The sequence below is a fragment of the Capricornis sumatraensis genome, chromosome 1 (genome assembly GCF_032405125.1).
Source record: "Capricornis sumatraensis isolate serow.1 chromosome 1, serow.2, whole genome shotgun sequence".
NCBI lineage: Eukaryota > Metazoa > Chordata > Mammalia > Artiodactyla > Bovidae > Capricornis > Capricornis sumatraensis.
In genome coordinates this window covers 27,732,916-27,748,185 of record NC_091069.1, presented here as the reverse complement: position 1 = coordinate 27,748,185, position 15,270 = coordinate 27,732,916, and the positions used below count along the sequence as shown (strand labels likewise).

At 37.3% G+C, this 15,270-nt stretch overlaps 1 protein-coding gene across 2 annotated transcripts in view; it reads left to right on the top strand.

Moving 5' to 3' along the window:
• The window catches only part of WDR35 (WD repeat domain 35), a 51,234-nt gene extending 41,926 nt beyond the window's left edge, over nucleotides 1–9,308 (top strand). For both annotated transcript variants that reach the window (XM_068973497.1, XM_068973496.1), the window contains 10 exons: nucleotides 424–560; nucleotides 985–1,188; nucleotides 2,040–2,186; nucleotides 2,792–2,924; nucleotides 4,454–4,564; nucleotides 5,466–5,630; nucleotides 6,504–6,644; nucleotides 7,505–7,661; nucleotides 8,405–8,645; nucleotides 9,158–9,308. In XM_068973497.1, coding sequence (XP_068829598.1) covers nucleotides 424–560; nucleotides 985–1,188; nucleotides 2,040–2,186; nucleotides 2,792–2,924; nucleotides 4,454–4,564; nucleotides 5,466–5,630; nucleotides 6,504–6,644; nucleotides 7,505–7,661; nucleotides 8,405–8,645; nucleotides 9,158–9,308 — 1,587 coding nt within the window. The remainder of the gene's footprint in view (nucleotides 1–423; nucleotides 561–984; nucleotides 1,189–2,039; nucleotides 2,187–2,791; nucleotides 2,925–4,453; nucleotides 4,565–5,465; nucleotides 5,631–6,503; nucleotides 6,645–7,504; nucleotides 7,662–8,404; nucleotides 8,646–9,157) is intronic.
• The last annotated feature ends 5,962 nt before the right edge of the window (nucleotides 9,309–15,270 follow it).

Below are 15,270 nucleotides of genomic sequence, written 5' to 3'. Positions count from 1 at the left end.
GACTGAATAAGGTGAATAACACAGCTGGGCATTGTGCTCAGTGTTCGATATGGTATTATGTCATTTAATCCTCACAATGCTAGAAGGTAAATTTGATTACCATCCCATTTTTTTAGATGAAGAATTTGAGGCCTGGAGAAACCAGCTGGCTTGCCAGTGATACCCAGTTGGCAGCAGGCACAAGCATGATTTGACTCCAGGCTCTCTAGTTTCAGATTGGTGTGTGTAACTGTAGTGCTGGATTATGGGTATTTTCCAGAAAATTCAAAAGACCCACACATGGGAATTTCTTTTCTACCCAGTTTTGCTCATAATATGATGCAGTTGTTCGTTTGCCTTTTTTTTTTTTTTTAGACTGTAAGAAAGAAATACATACTCTAAAGGCAACTATTTGGATTTCTCTCTTTTCATCTTTACTTTTAGAATCCAGAATATCCAAACAAGGATTATATCATTAACTTTGAGATCAGGTCCCTTCGAGACAGTCGAGCACTGATCGAGAAGGTTGGAATAGAGGATGCATCTCAGTTCATCGAGGATAATCCACACCCCCGACTTTGGTATTTAAAAATAAATAAATGAAACCTCATAAAATATCAAGTGTAAAATCTTAGCCGTTGTCCACTACTCTGATGTTAGATTCCTGGTGGGAATAACTTTCATTCTTGATCTTCTTTTTAAAATACAGAAATTTAGAGGTGGAAATATTCAACATAAGCATAATATTAGGACTTCCCTGGTGGTCCAGTGGCCAAGACTCCGCACTCCCACTGCAAGGGCCATGGGTTTGATTCTTGGTCAGGGAAGTTCTGCGTGCAACCCAGTGCAGCAAAAAAAAAAAAAAAAAAAGTTTATAAATTTGTTAAAATAATCACTTCCCACTGTGTTTCACTAGAAGCAGTAGGTGTAGTAATTGAATTCTGATTCAAGACTGGTTTATCTATAGTTCACCACAGGCTTTTACTGTTTCTCTTTTTAATATAGGCGCCTGCTAGCTGAAGCAGCTCTTCAGAAACTGGATTTGCACACTGCAGAGCAAGCGTTTGTGCGTTGCAAAGATTACCAGGGCATTAAGTTTGTGAAGCGCCTGGGCAACCTGCAGAGCGAGCCCATGAAGCAGGCAGAGGTGGCTGCCTACTTCGGTCGGTTTGAGGAGGCGGAAAGGATGTATCTGGATATGGACAGAAGGTAAGTGCTGAAGGTGCAGGCATCTGGACTGCTCCCAGAATCCGCATTTTTTTTAAACAAATGAGGATTGTAAAATAGACTAAATATATCACACCATTTCTTTAAAAAAAATGACTTCAGCTTGGATTCCAAGTCAGACATTCAACATGACCTTAATTTATGCTTTGTAATTCAGGGGCAGCTTTCTTCTCTGTCTTTACGTGATGTTAATGACTAGCCATGGGAGATTTTTTCATTTGGTAGGGGAAAAACCCATGTAACTACAGAGACTAGGGGCTTTATCATTTATTGTACCACTCATTATTTAGGTTCTCTGTTTTGGTTTAGGTCATTATTTAAATTTCTGTTGTCAAGGAGCATGAAATGAAATTCCAAGGTATTTAGGGATTGAGTTTTATTCTTTATATTTCATTTTTCTTTATATAAACTACTATATGAACTTCATTTCAGCTGTGAACATTATATCTAGTTTTTATTATTTGTGCTTTCAGGAGATTGATAATAATACAACTTAAGCTTTGAAAAGAAATATTAAACCAAACATGTAAACATGAAATAAGCTTGATCATGTCTAAGAAACTGATGAAAAGAAGTGATTATTATTGAAGGGATTATTTTGCCAAGTAAATTGAAAGCCTAGGATAATAAGAGGCAGAAAAGTGTTTCTTTTTTCCTGTTGCAGGTTCTCCCCATTGCCTCTTCCCTGGTCAGGCTAAATTTCTAAAATGTTTAGAGAGTTAACTTATCTGTCTTTTCATTGCTGTGTATTCTCAGTATTGGAGAATTGAACCTAGCACATAGCAGGCACTTGCTAAATGCTTGTTGAATGAATATCTTTTTTTTTTTTGTAGAGATCTGGCTATTGGCCTCCGGCTGAAGTTGGGAGATTGGTTTAGAGTACTCCAGCTCCTGAAGACTGGATCAGGTGATGCGGATGACAGTCTCCTTGAGCAAGCCCACAATGCCATCGGAGACTACTTTGCTGATCGACAAAAGAGGTAGGTCATCTATCTGGACCTCCCCATCCATTCATTCTGCACTTGAAATTGTAGCTGCCTGTGTAGAGTACTTCCCTATGAAATAATGTCAGGGAAATGAGGACCATCCTTCCAGGTCCCAGAGTTCACATAGCCCTAGTTACCATGGAGGAGCAAGGGATCCTTCCAGTTGTCAGGTGAGCATGGTAAGACTTTGGAGTTTCAAAACCCAGAAGACGTATGCTTTAGCACCAGGTAGCTTTCTACTGTTTGTTTGCTTGTTTTATTATAGTAGCTTATTTTCAGAAATCATTGGCTTTTATTCTGAAGCTATCATTTTGATCAGTATGCTTCCTTATTTATGTCAGTGTTTGAAAATACAACTGTGTGTCAGAGTAAAGCAGTATTTCTTAAGAATATTCAAAGAATATTGTACCTAAAATAGGTTATGCAGTCTTTTTTTGGTTTTTCAATTTATGTGCTTCAAAGATATTTTATAACTAAAGATGATGATTAGAGTAATACTATACTAGTGCTGCCATTCTAGTGAAACAACTTTTTTGGTGAAAGTGCTTATTTATCAGGAGATTCACATTCATTTAAAAGTTTTTCTTTTCTTTCTGTAGGTTGAATGCTATACAATATTATGTACAAGGCCGGAACCAGGAACGCTTAGCTGAATGTTATTATATGTTAGAAGATTATGTGGGATTGGAGAATCTTGCCAATTCACTTCCAGAAAACCACAAGTTGCTTCCAGTAGGATATTATGCATTTCAGTTTTGGGAGTTGTTAGGTTACTTTATAAGCTTTTCTGTTATAGTGAGGAAATGTACTTTGTAATATGGAGAATTAAAAATTATAACTTCACAGTTGCTAAGACGTGAAATGATGCTTTAGTTATTAAAACAATTTTCAGTATTACGGAATGCTTCAAAATGGAGAAGAAAAAATCAGTCATATTCCTACTATTTTAACATGATTACAGGCTTGTGTGGGGCTTGTCAGTTTCATAACATTGCTTTAAAAATTAGCTGAACACATGAAATATTTACAGATGAAATAATATGTTGTTAGAGATTCTCTTCAGAGTGATTTGAGGTGGGTGTGGGGAGTAGTACGTGTCTATATATGTTTGAAATTTACTATAAGAAAAGTTTTAAAAGATAGCTAGACTTTAGTAGGTTATATTAACAAGAAAGAATTTAACGTTTTAAAAAAAGAATGAACCTAAAGGTAGAATTCTCTGTAACTTTGTTCTAAATTTTCTTCTTTGGGCTCTTTAAATTAATTGTTGCATAATTAATGCTGCTGCTGCTGCTGCTGCTAAGTCACGTTGGTCATGTCGGACTCTGTGCAACCCCATAGACTGCAGCCTACCAGGCTCTGCCGTCCCTGGGATTCTCTAGGCAAGAACACTGGAGTGGGTTGCTGTTTCCTTCTCCAGTGCATGAAAGTGGAAAGTGAAAGTGAAATCGCTCAGTCGTGTCCGACTCTTAGCGACCCCATGGACTGCAGCCCACCAGGCTCCTCCGTCCATGGGATTTTCCAGGCAAGAGTACTGGAGTAGGTTGCCATTGCCTTCTCCAGGATAATTAATGGGGAGAGAAAAACTTTGACCATTTAGATATTAAGAAAGAAAAAAAAAATCCAGATAGTCTGAAAATTGGCAAGTATAGCCCAATGGGCATAATCGTTTTTTGTTGTGGTTCCCCTCTTCCATTTTTGGCCTAGTTTCCTGAACTAATGAATAGCCAACTTGTCTGGGACATTGCTTAACAGAGGTATTTGAGAGCCCTGTAAGTGTGAGATTTCCCTTAAGCCTCTAATTAATGATTAACACTGAGTATCACATCAATCCTTTAAAGGTATTTTTTACCCACTAGCTTGGGGTTTGTTTTGGGGCTTGGCATTTCTGTAAAGTAGCTACTGAAGTGAAAGAAGACAAGAGTTCAGTATCTTCAGAACCTGGTTGAAAATCAGATCTGTGCTGTGTGCAGTGAAGCACAGATTTTATAAAAGGTGATGCCTTAGCATCCTTTCTAGTTAGTAGCCTCTGCCTCTATGTCCGGTTAAAAGAAATATTAGTATGCTGTTTGCTGTACAGTCACTAAGTTGTGTTGTACTCTTTGCGACCCCATGGACTGTAGCCCTCCAGGCTCCTCTGTCCATGGGATTTCCCAGGCAAGAATATTGGAGTGGGTTGTCATTTCCTTCTGCAGGGGATCTTTCTGAGCAGATGCCTTTTCCTTGTTCTGTGAAATCTGATGGTAATGTTTTGTCCGCAGGAAATAGCACAGATGTTTGTGAGAGTTGGAATGTGTGAACAAGCAGTGACTGCCTTTTTGAAATGTAATCAGCCGAAGGCAGCAGTGGATACCTGTGTACATCTCAACCAAGTAAGGAGCTGAAAGTCACCAGAGTGATGCTGTAAAGACTGTTTTCAGGACAAGGGTTGGAAAGCTTGAGACAGATTTTGTGAAAGGAGCCAGATATTTGTTTACTTGGTTGAGGACTGAGAAAATGTCAGAATTTGCACTTACCTCTTGAAGTGCTACCATTAAGGGTGACCCCCTCATAACTAACTCAATATGGGAACCTAAAAAAACCCTGTGCTTTTAGTCTGGCAAGTTTTTGTCTGGAAGTCATTTCATGATTTTCTGCATTTTATTAGGGTTGTGTTTTGTTTCCAAAGAAGGACCAATTAATGGTCATTGCAAGAGGAAGGAATTGAGTTACTTTATCAATATTTATTTTGGCAAATCTATTTTCTTTTCCTTATAGAAAACATATATTTGATATTTTTAAGAGCTGGAATTTAACTAAAATGAAAATGCAGAATTGTTGAAATTGTTCACTATCAATGTATTCTTTTAAACATTTTCTTAAAGTATTTTATAAAGCTCCATTTGTTTTATAAAAATAACTTAAATGTTATATCTGATAGGATATTTTCTTAACTGAAATTCCATATTTTTTTTACTATAAACAAATGTATCTTTTTCTTGCTCATAGTTCATGTAAAATTAGAATTATAAGATTAATATGACTGTAAACTTTGATGCTTTCTTTTTCAGATGTGCTCCTTAAGCACATCAATCTTAAGATCATTTGATTATTTTGACACATTTGACTTCTAAAATTTATAATTCCTCTGATTAAAAAAAATATGTTTCCCAGTTTTAAATTTTGATATAGTGTTATTTATTATTATAAACTTAAAGCTTTATTCTATGTATTTTTAGACGTATCTGACTGTAAATGCTTGGGTAATTGTATGTTGTATATATTTTCCCCAAGTGGAACAAAGCTGTTGAATTGGCTAAAAGTCATAATATGAAAGAAATTGGTTCCCTGTTAGCAAGGTATGCATCTCATTTATTGGAAAAGAATAAAACTCTTGATGCCATAGAACTCTATCGGAAAGCCAGTTACTTTTACGATGCTGCCAAGCTGATGTTTAAGGTAATGTAACAATCTTGCTGAGTATTTGATTTGTTTTAGTTACCAATGTTTTCTTATATACTAAAGAATACATTTTCCATTTTTTCGAAACAAATATTGTTACAGCACAATCCCTCTCATTTTGTTACTATCATAGTATAACTATGTGTTATCTTAGTAGTATTACCTTTTACTAAAAAGGCTGTTTATTAATTTTAGCACCTTACTGATTCCTAAACAACTGTATATTTACTTAATATTGAAGTTAACAATTAGAGAATTTTCAGCTACTATAAAGTACAAGTTTCCATAACTGGAAATTAAATCCTGTTGATAATAAATTTTCAAGTCCTTTTAAATGTGCAAGTTTTAAAGATGTTACACTTTTCATAGTAGGCATTTGGAGGGAACATGACTAGCATGGAATTAACGTAAGCAAATTTTACATTCTGTTCTATTCTTTTACCATTTGATTTAATGACAAAGGAAAAATTTCCTTCTGAATCATTTAAACAGATTTAAATTTCTGGAGATGTACCATGGTAAAGCCATCTTATCTCTAGGTACTTGAAAATTATTTTAAAAATCTGTTATATAAAATACTACCCTTTCAATGAAAGCTTTCTTCACTCTGACTTAATTATTTATCAGCATCTGTTATTTTCTAAAATTGTTTTGCATTCTAATTCCAATGGCTAAATACTAAGGAAATAACTAATTACTTATCAGTACTAAGGAAAAGAAAATGTGTTTAAAAATATTTGTCATAAACGGATGGTACTTATATTCCACCCTACTGACTCCTCTTTTTAGAGAATCATATTTCAGAAATGAGAACATTTGTACAAACATAGATTAAGAAATATCTTCCCCCAACTCTTTAAATATTTAAAGATTGCAGATGAAGAGGCAAAGAAAAGAACTAAACCTTTACGTGTGAAGAAGCTCTATGTACTGGCAGCTTTACTTATAGAGCAGTACCACGAACAAATGAAAAATGCCCAACGAGGCAAAGTTAAAGGAAAGAGCTCAGAGGTAAGGTGGAGCATTAAGTAATGTTAAGTCATGTGAAGCATTTAAGGGAAAAAAAACCCAAATGATCAAACTTCTCTTTATGGATAGACCATTTAATGTAGTTGTTTGTTTGCATTTATTTTCTTAAATGATATGAGGAAAAAGAATAAATGATATGGAATTAGTGCTCACATTTAGACATCTCAACTTGGAAATATTGAAAATGATTATTTTTACTAATCTGTAATCTTTGCTTAATTCCTTTCTTGGTAAATCCTTTCTAATCAGTGAGTTTTAAAAGCTTCCCTAGAAATATGTGTATTTTTTAAATTGTAAATGAGCATTGTATTAACATAAAGTTTAATCGATTCTGTTTAAAAATTTGATCATTCCTTGGGGAAGAGAATCCTTTCACAATATATCCGTATATAAAATCACCACAATCTACACTGCAAATATCTTAAAATTTGATTTGTTGATTATACCTCAGTAAAACTAAAGAAAAAATTTGATCGTGTCAGTTTAACAAAGTATGAATTATAATAGAAAAGTCTGTGGTGACAGTTCTGTAATGATGAAATATGCTAGTTTATTTATTTATTATTATTTATTTTGGCTGTGCTGGGTCTTCATTGTGGTGCACTGCACAGGCTTAGCAGTTAGGATTCGTGGACTTAGTTGTGGTATGCGAGGTCTTAGTTCCTCTACCAGGGATCAAACCTGGGCCCCCTGTATTGGGAGCACGGACTCTTTTCCCCTGGACCACCAGGGAAGTCCCTTTCCCTAGATATTTTAATGTATAAGTTTCAGAAATCATCTCTGTTGGCAGGCCTGTTGTTAGATTTGTGCTGACAGCAGATGTGGGTCTGCTTTATTTGTAGGCCACTTCTGCTTTGGCTGGTTTGCTGGAAGAAGAAGGTCTGTCCACAAGCAGTCGTTTCACTGATAATGCTTGGAGAGGGGCTGAGGCTTACCACTTCTTCATACTGGCACAAAGACAGCTCTACGAGGGCTATGTTGACACTGCACTGAAGACAGGTGGGTGTGTTAACTCATATAGGCAACATGTCTAAAAAGTCATAAATTGAATACAAAGGGCAAACTCCTTCAAGTTACTCTTATATTAACTTCAGTAACACTTTTTTTTCTATTTTGGCCATGCCCTGCAGCCTGTGAAGATAAGATATGGTAATCAAAATAAATCATCTGAGCTGATAACTTAGAGACTCAGTTTCACTTCCTTTTTTCTCAAAGTTGTATTTTTTCAATAAGACAGACTGAAAAGCAATAATCTGTTCAAAGAAACACAGAGAGAAAACATATGATTTCATGCTACACATTTTTTTTAAAACAAAAAGAAACATGATATTGTTTTGAGAATCCACAGAAATTTCTAACATATTTATATAGAACATATAAATGTTTTATATATTTTATAAATATAAAACATATAAAAATTATACAATTATAATTATATTTATATATTTATACCTGCAGTGTATTTTAACACCGATAATTTTTGGTGTATTTCTAAGTGGTGCAGCCATGTGCATCATTTGGTGGTGGTAAGTTTTATAGGCCCTGAGCTGTTGGCTGGTGTTACAGAATGTGGTGGTCATGTAATCTACTTCCCCTACTAGTCCTCTGATCACCTACCATTGTTTCCATTAACTTTGCTAACATTCATGTAGGTTAAACTGAGCCAGCCTAACATGCTTCTCCATGCATGTTCATGATGGCGTGATTGCTTTACACAATCCAGATTGCCTTCTCTTTCCTAGCTCTTCACCTGAGAGACTATGAAGACATCATCCCTGCAGTTGAGATCTACTCTCTGTTAGCACTCTGTGCGTGTGCCAGTAGAGCTTTTGGTACTTGTTCAAAAGCTTTTATTAAACTCGAATCTTTAGAGACCCTCAGTTCGGAACAGAAGCAGCAATATGAAGATCTTGCTCTAGAAATCTTCACCAAACATACTCCGAAAGATAACAGAAAATCCGAATTGGACGGCCTTCTTGAAGGGTAGGGCCAATTGTAGTTAGTAGATGTCATTTTTATATAGATTTTTATATCTAAATAGTGTAGTATAATGATGAAATCACTAAATTTTAAAGTCTCATACCTTAACTCCTGGTGGCTCAGCAGTAAAGACTCCACCTGCAGTGCAGGAAATGGGGGTTCAGTTCCTGGGTTGGGAAGATGCCCTGGAGAAAAGAAATGGCAACCCGTTCCAGTATTCTTGCTTGGGAAATCCCACGAACAGAGGAACCGGGTGGACTACAGATCATGGGGTCACAAAGATTCTGACACCACTGGGCGACTAAGTAACAAGCCACCTTAACATTGTACTCAATGTCTGTTTTCTTTAGTCCTACTAGTATATTAATGATTTATTTTCTCATTGCAAGAAAAGTTTTTATTTGAAATTTATCTTGAAATGTTTTACATTCTTCAGGGTTTTTTTAGTGCAATAAATAAGGTTTTAAGTGATGAGATATTTTAAAGTGTAATTCTTTCTCCTCTTGTTTTTACAGAGGTGAAGGGAAACTGCCGACGTGTGTCGCCACAGGAAGCCCAATTGCTGAGTATCAGTTCTGGATGTGCAGTGTGTGTAAGCATTGTGTCCTGGCTCAGGAAATAAACAACTACAACTTCTGTCCCTTATGCCATAGTGCAGTGGGATGAAGAACTGACAAACTGCATATACCGGGAGAGTTTATATAATAAGGTTGATTCCATACATTTTATGTAAAAAGCAGCATCATTTCAGAGTTGTATTTTTATACACATATGTATTATATATATATATGACAGAAACTGGTTACGCCTCACTGTCTTCTGAACTTTGGGTCAGCTGTTGAGAAATCCACGATTGAGACAGAATGAGTAAAGAGAAGGTCATCTGCGTGTGGTGGACAGCTCTGTTAGGCCGTTCTTTTGGATTTTCATAAACGGTAAAATAAATATTAAGCTGTGAGATGTGAAAAAACCAGACTGGCTTTCTTCATGTATCAGGAAATACAGCATCTTACTATCTCCACCATTAGGAAGAGACTACCACTCTTAATTCAAGTCTGAAATGAAACGGGAAAAAATTGCTAAATGGCCAGGCTGGGATCAGTGCCCATCCCTAGAACAGTCCCAGGGTCCAAGAGGAGGGCCAGGGTGCGCCACAGATGTCCACTCTAGTATCACTAATAGTATAGACACAGTGAGACATGGGTCTGGAAGAGCAGTAGTCTTATAAGGCTATGCTCTGGAAGTGGGAAGGACTGAAGTTGACCTCGGTACAAGACAGAGATCAGGAAGGGAAGAAAAAAAACAAAACCCAATAGTATATATACATAGACATGTTATGTATATATATAATTTTGTGTAAAAATACAACTATGAAATAATGATGCTGATTTTCATATAAAATATATAGAAATTGACTATATTATCTGCCTATCTTTCTATCTCTATTTTTGTGGCTGGTTATTACACTATGGAAATATTCCAAATAAGAAAAAAATTTTCTCACAGTGTCGAGGTTACTAATTCATTAAACATTTTTGATGGAGAGGGATGGGGAGGTGTGAGAATGGAGCAGAGCTGAATTTAGGGAATGGACATAACCTGTATCAGGAGGTGGTGTGAGTGTGTGCTCATTCACTCAGCTGTGCCTGACTCTTTGTGACCCCATGGACTGTAGCCTGCCAGGTTCCTCTGGGTTGCCATGCCCTTTTCCAAGGGATCTTCCCGACTCAGGGATCGAACCCATGTCTCCTGCACTGGCAGGCGGACTCCTTATCACCAGCACCACCTGGCAAGCCCAGAAGGAGATTAAACAATTGTAATTCTGAAATGAGCTCTATTTCTAGTTGTGTTTAATTAAATAAGCATTGAAAGTGTTCTCTGTTTTACTTTCAGAAGTGATCACTAAAGAGGCATTTAAAGACTTTTTTTTTTTAACAATTTGAATTGTTTTTAATAGCTTTTAAAAATTTATTTTTTATTTTCATAGCTGCACTGGGTCATCGTTGCTGCATCCGAGCTTTCTCTAGTTGCGGAAAGTGGGGGCCGCTCTCTAGCTGTGGTATGCAGGCTTCTCATTGCTGCAGCTTCTTTGGTTGCAGAGCGCAGGCACTAGGGCTTGCAGGCTTCAGTAGTTGCTTCATGTGGGCTCGGTAGCTGTGGCTCATGGCCTCCAGAATGCAGGCTCAGTACACAGGCTTAGTTGCTCCGCAGCATGTGGGATCTTCCTGGACCAGGGATCGAACTGGTGTCCCCTGCATTGTAGGACAGAGTCTTAACCACTGGACCATCAGGGAAACCCTAATAGCTTATTTTTGATATCTTTTCCTTTTTACCCACTTTCTTAGTTTCATCTAAGAGATGGCAATTGGCATGTACTCTTCATAATATTGTACAGAACACTTGTCTCTATTTATAATGATGTAAATTTATAGAAGACATCCAGTTTGTACTTATAGTTTTAGCTGAAACATTATCACCAAGCTGGACCTTTTATCTAAACAAGTCTTGGGTTTGGGAAGTGATTCTCAATAAGAACCTGTTTTCATTTACTGTCACTAATTTTAAAAAGAAAAACTGTAATCAGTCATGTGTAATTTCTTACCTGTTAAAGATAGCTAAAAATGTTCTCTATTTCCCATGAACTTACATCTTTTTATTCTGTGGCTGCAAACCAGACTTTAGCACTGTTTCATCAAGATTATTTGCTGAAGTTTCACTGACATTTAGTAGAGGCAATAAAGAGAAATATACAACATTGTTATTGCAGCTTCAGTACTTAGTTAATCCAAATATGTTATGTTTTTGGTCCTTTAGAGACAAGTTAGGCCTGTAGCAGATAGAGAATAGTGAGCTATGAGAAGAGGTTTGGAGCTTAAATGAGTTCATGTAGATAGTGGGTTGCTCTGCCTAGTTAAAACGAGAAGACCAGAAGTCTTCTAAGTCTCTGTGTTCATGTGCCTTGTGGGAAGTTACCTAGATATAATGGTAGCCTCCAAATACACTAGCAGGCAAGCCATTCTGGAGGTCATGGAACACAAAGGATTACACACCAAAAAATGATGCTTAAGTCACATGCTTTACTGAATCAACCTAACGTACACAGTGAGGAACAAGGAGAAAGTGATGGGAGAGATGAACACTGTTAGTGAAGGATGCCAGTCGGGTACACAGATTCCAGTTCCCGATTCTTGAGTTATGTACTGTTCTATGTCCTCACTCTATCTCTTTCTCACCAGCTTCCCCCTAATGGTGTGGCCAGGAAGAGGACCACAGTTGAGATTGGGGGACTCTATCAAGTAGAATGTGTCTGAGGCCAGTGAGGCATACTTGCTCTAAGGAGGAGGCAGGTTTCCCTGGTCCCAGCTGTAGGTGCCACTGGGACTGCTGAGCAGTCATGGATTCAGTTGTATTTCCTGGGTAGAGGACAAGTGTCATCAGTGGGTAACTGAATCAAGACCTCACACATATTGAGCATGTTCTAAGCCTCATGCATATCCAGTGAGCCATGAATACTTAGTGCCTTGGTTACCTTTTGTATCTTTAGCACCTCATCAATAGTAGGTATGCTGTGCTGTGCCTAGTCACTCAGTCATGTCCGACTCTTTGAAACCCCATGGACTGTAACCCGCCAAGCTCTTCTGTCCATGGGGATTCTCCAGGCAAGAATACTGGAGTGGGTTGCCATGTCCTCCTCCAGGGGATCTTCCTGATCCAGGGATCGAACCCATGTCTCCCACATTGCAGGCAGATTCTTTGTCATCTGAGCCACCTGGGAAGCCCAGTATTAGGTATAGTCACACAAATATGCTGTATTTACTTTGTATAACATGTCTCATAAGTTTCTAACTTATCTAATTTTAACATACTGTGTTTCATCAATCTCATTTATTTTCTTCTATGACAGAATACAGTATTCCCCCAAATCAGAAAATAACATCCTAGAAAGACAAATATCATATGATATTGCTTATATGTAGAATCTAGAAAAATGATACAAATGAACTTACTTATAAAACAGACTCACAGACTTAGAGAACAAACTTACGGTTATCCAGGGCAAGGGTGGGGGAGGTGAGAGATAGATTGGAAGTTTGAGATTGATACCTACACACTGCTATATTTAGAACAGATAACCAACAAGGACCTATGTATAGCACAGGAAACTCTGCTTAATATTCTGTAATATCTAAATGGGGAAAAGTGAAAGTGAAAGTCACTCAGTTGGGTCCAACTCTTTGTGACCCCATGGTCTATACAGTCCATGGAATTCTCTAGGCCAGAATACTGGAGTGGGTAGCCTTTCCCTTCTCCAGGGGATCTTCCCAACCCAGGGATCAAACCCAGGTCTCCTGCATTGCAGGCGGATTCTTTACCAGCTGAGCCACAAGGGAAGCCCTAAATGGAGAAAAGAATGAAAAAAAAGAATAAATGTAATATGTATAACCGGATCACTTTGCTTTACACCTGAAACTAACAAACATTGTTGATCAACTATAATATAGAATAAAATTTTTTTAAAAAAGCAAATCTTCCCTGGGTTAAAAAAAAAGAAAACAGCATCCTAATAAAGACATCGGCCCTAGAGGATATATCTCCCATCGAAGGTAACTACATCTTCCCACAAGATTTTCTATTTTCAGGAATGAAACTATACTTCATCAATGAGAGAGAAATTTTCAGAGATGTAGGTTTAAGGATTCCTTCAGGACTGCATGTTCAGAGTTGTGATTTTTGGTCCTTGGCCCTAATGCCTGAATATCTCTTTTTTCCCTTTCTCATCTCAAATCTGCTGAGAACTCTTAAGTTAGATTGTTGCTCTCCAGTCCTTCCTGTGACTTGTTGATTACATTCCCATTTGCTTCAATTCCAAATCAGCTGTTGATTCCTCAGACTTTTCCTAACATTTCTTTTGGAAAGTTTCTTTTGGAACCTTCTCATTTACCACTAATTCCTTGCTACCTGAGCCCTAAAATTTTCCTTCCAACTAGTTATTTCAGACAGATTCTGAGTTATTGTCACTACTTCTTGGTCTCTTTAACACAGAAACCAAAACGGTTAAAAACAACCTCTCCTACCTTGTACACATAATTATCACGTATGTATATGTGTGTATGTGTTTATATATACTTATACACATATGAAGATCCTTTGGAGAAGGAAGTGGCAACCCGCTCCAGTATTCTTGCCTGGAGAATTCCATGGACGGAGGAGCCTGGTAGGCTACAGTCCACGGGGTCGCAAAGAGTCGGATACGACTGAGCGACTTCACTTCACTTCATGCACATACATACACCCACATGCTTCATATTCATATATATACTGACAGACATACCTGTTTTAAGAGCTTATGACTGTTTGGGATTTATATCTGTGAATGTTTTAGTGATCTGCCATAATGTCTTGGGGACAGATAGATCTTTGTCCTGCTTGAAAATGGTGCTAGAAAAAGACTCCCAGTATGAATTGACTCAATTGGTTTTAAATATTTAACATGAAGGAAATTTCCAGATAACTCTCCTCTGATGAAAGGGGTAAAAAGAAGCAAAATTGTCATATATAACAAATATGTGGAGGGAATTTGTATAGACAGAATGAGGCATTATAATGAATATTCTCTTTTAGTAATAAACACGAACTGACTCCCTTTAAGTAATTCTTCTTATCACAAAATTTGGCCTGAACATTACAGTAAGTTTCAAAGTAACAAGGTAGGCCAAAGTATTGAGATAATGGACCTGACAAAGCTATAGAAATAAGTAACATAGCATTATTGTCCTGCTATCATGCCCAAATGCTAATTATATATGTATATACACACACATGTTTCTGCTAACATACAATTTGCAATTATCTTTTTGTATTCTAAGAGCCGAGATCTTAGATTTTATGTGGCGTGAAAAATATAAATGCTGAGGTAAAATTGTATTTATCCTGTTTTATCTGTAATTTATGATAAGATGATAATTTGTCTTCTTTGATTTAAGTATTTTGGTGGGGGTTGGGATGATGGGCCTTGGGCTCCAGAGTGGGTAAAGGGAGAAAGAGACAGGAGGTACAATGAAAGGTATACAATATTACCTTTCAAAGACTAATAGAGTTTTGCCAAGAAAATGCACTGGTCATAGCAAACACCCTCTTCCAACAACACATGGACATCACCAGATGGTCAACACTGAAATGATTGATTGTATTCTTTGCAGCCAAAGATGGAAAAGCTCTATACAGTCAGCAGAAATAAGACCGGGAGCTGACTGTGGCTCAGATCATGAACTCCTTATTGCCAAATTCAGACTTAAGTTGAAGAAAGTAGGGAAAACCACTAGACCATTCAGGTATGACCTAAATCAAATCCCTTATGATTATACAGTGGAAGTCAGAAATAGATTTAAGGGACTAGATCTGATAGATAGAGTGCCTGATGAACTATGGATGGAGGTTTGTGACATTGTAGAGGAGACAGGGATCAAGACCATCCCCATGGAAAAGAAAGGCAAAAAAGCAAAATGGCTGTCTGAGGAGGCCTTACAAATAGCTGTGAAAAGGAGTGAAAAGCAAAGGAGAAAAGGAAAGATACAGGCATCTGAATGCAGAGTTCCAAAGAATAGCAAAGAGAGATGAGAGCCTTCCT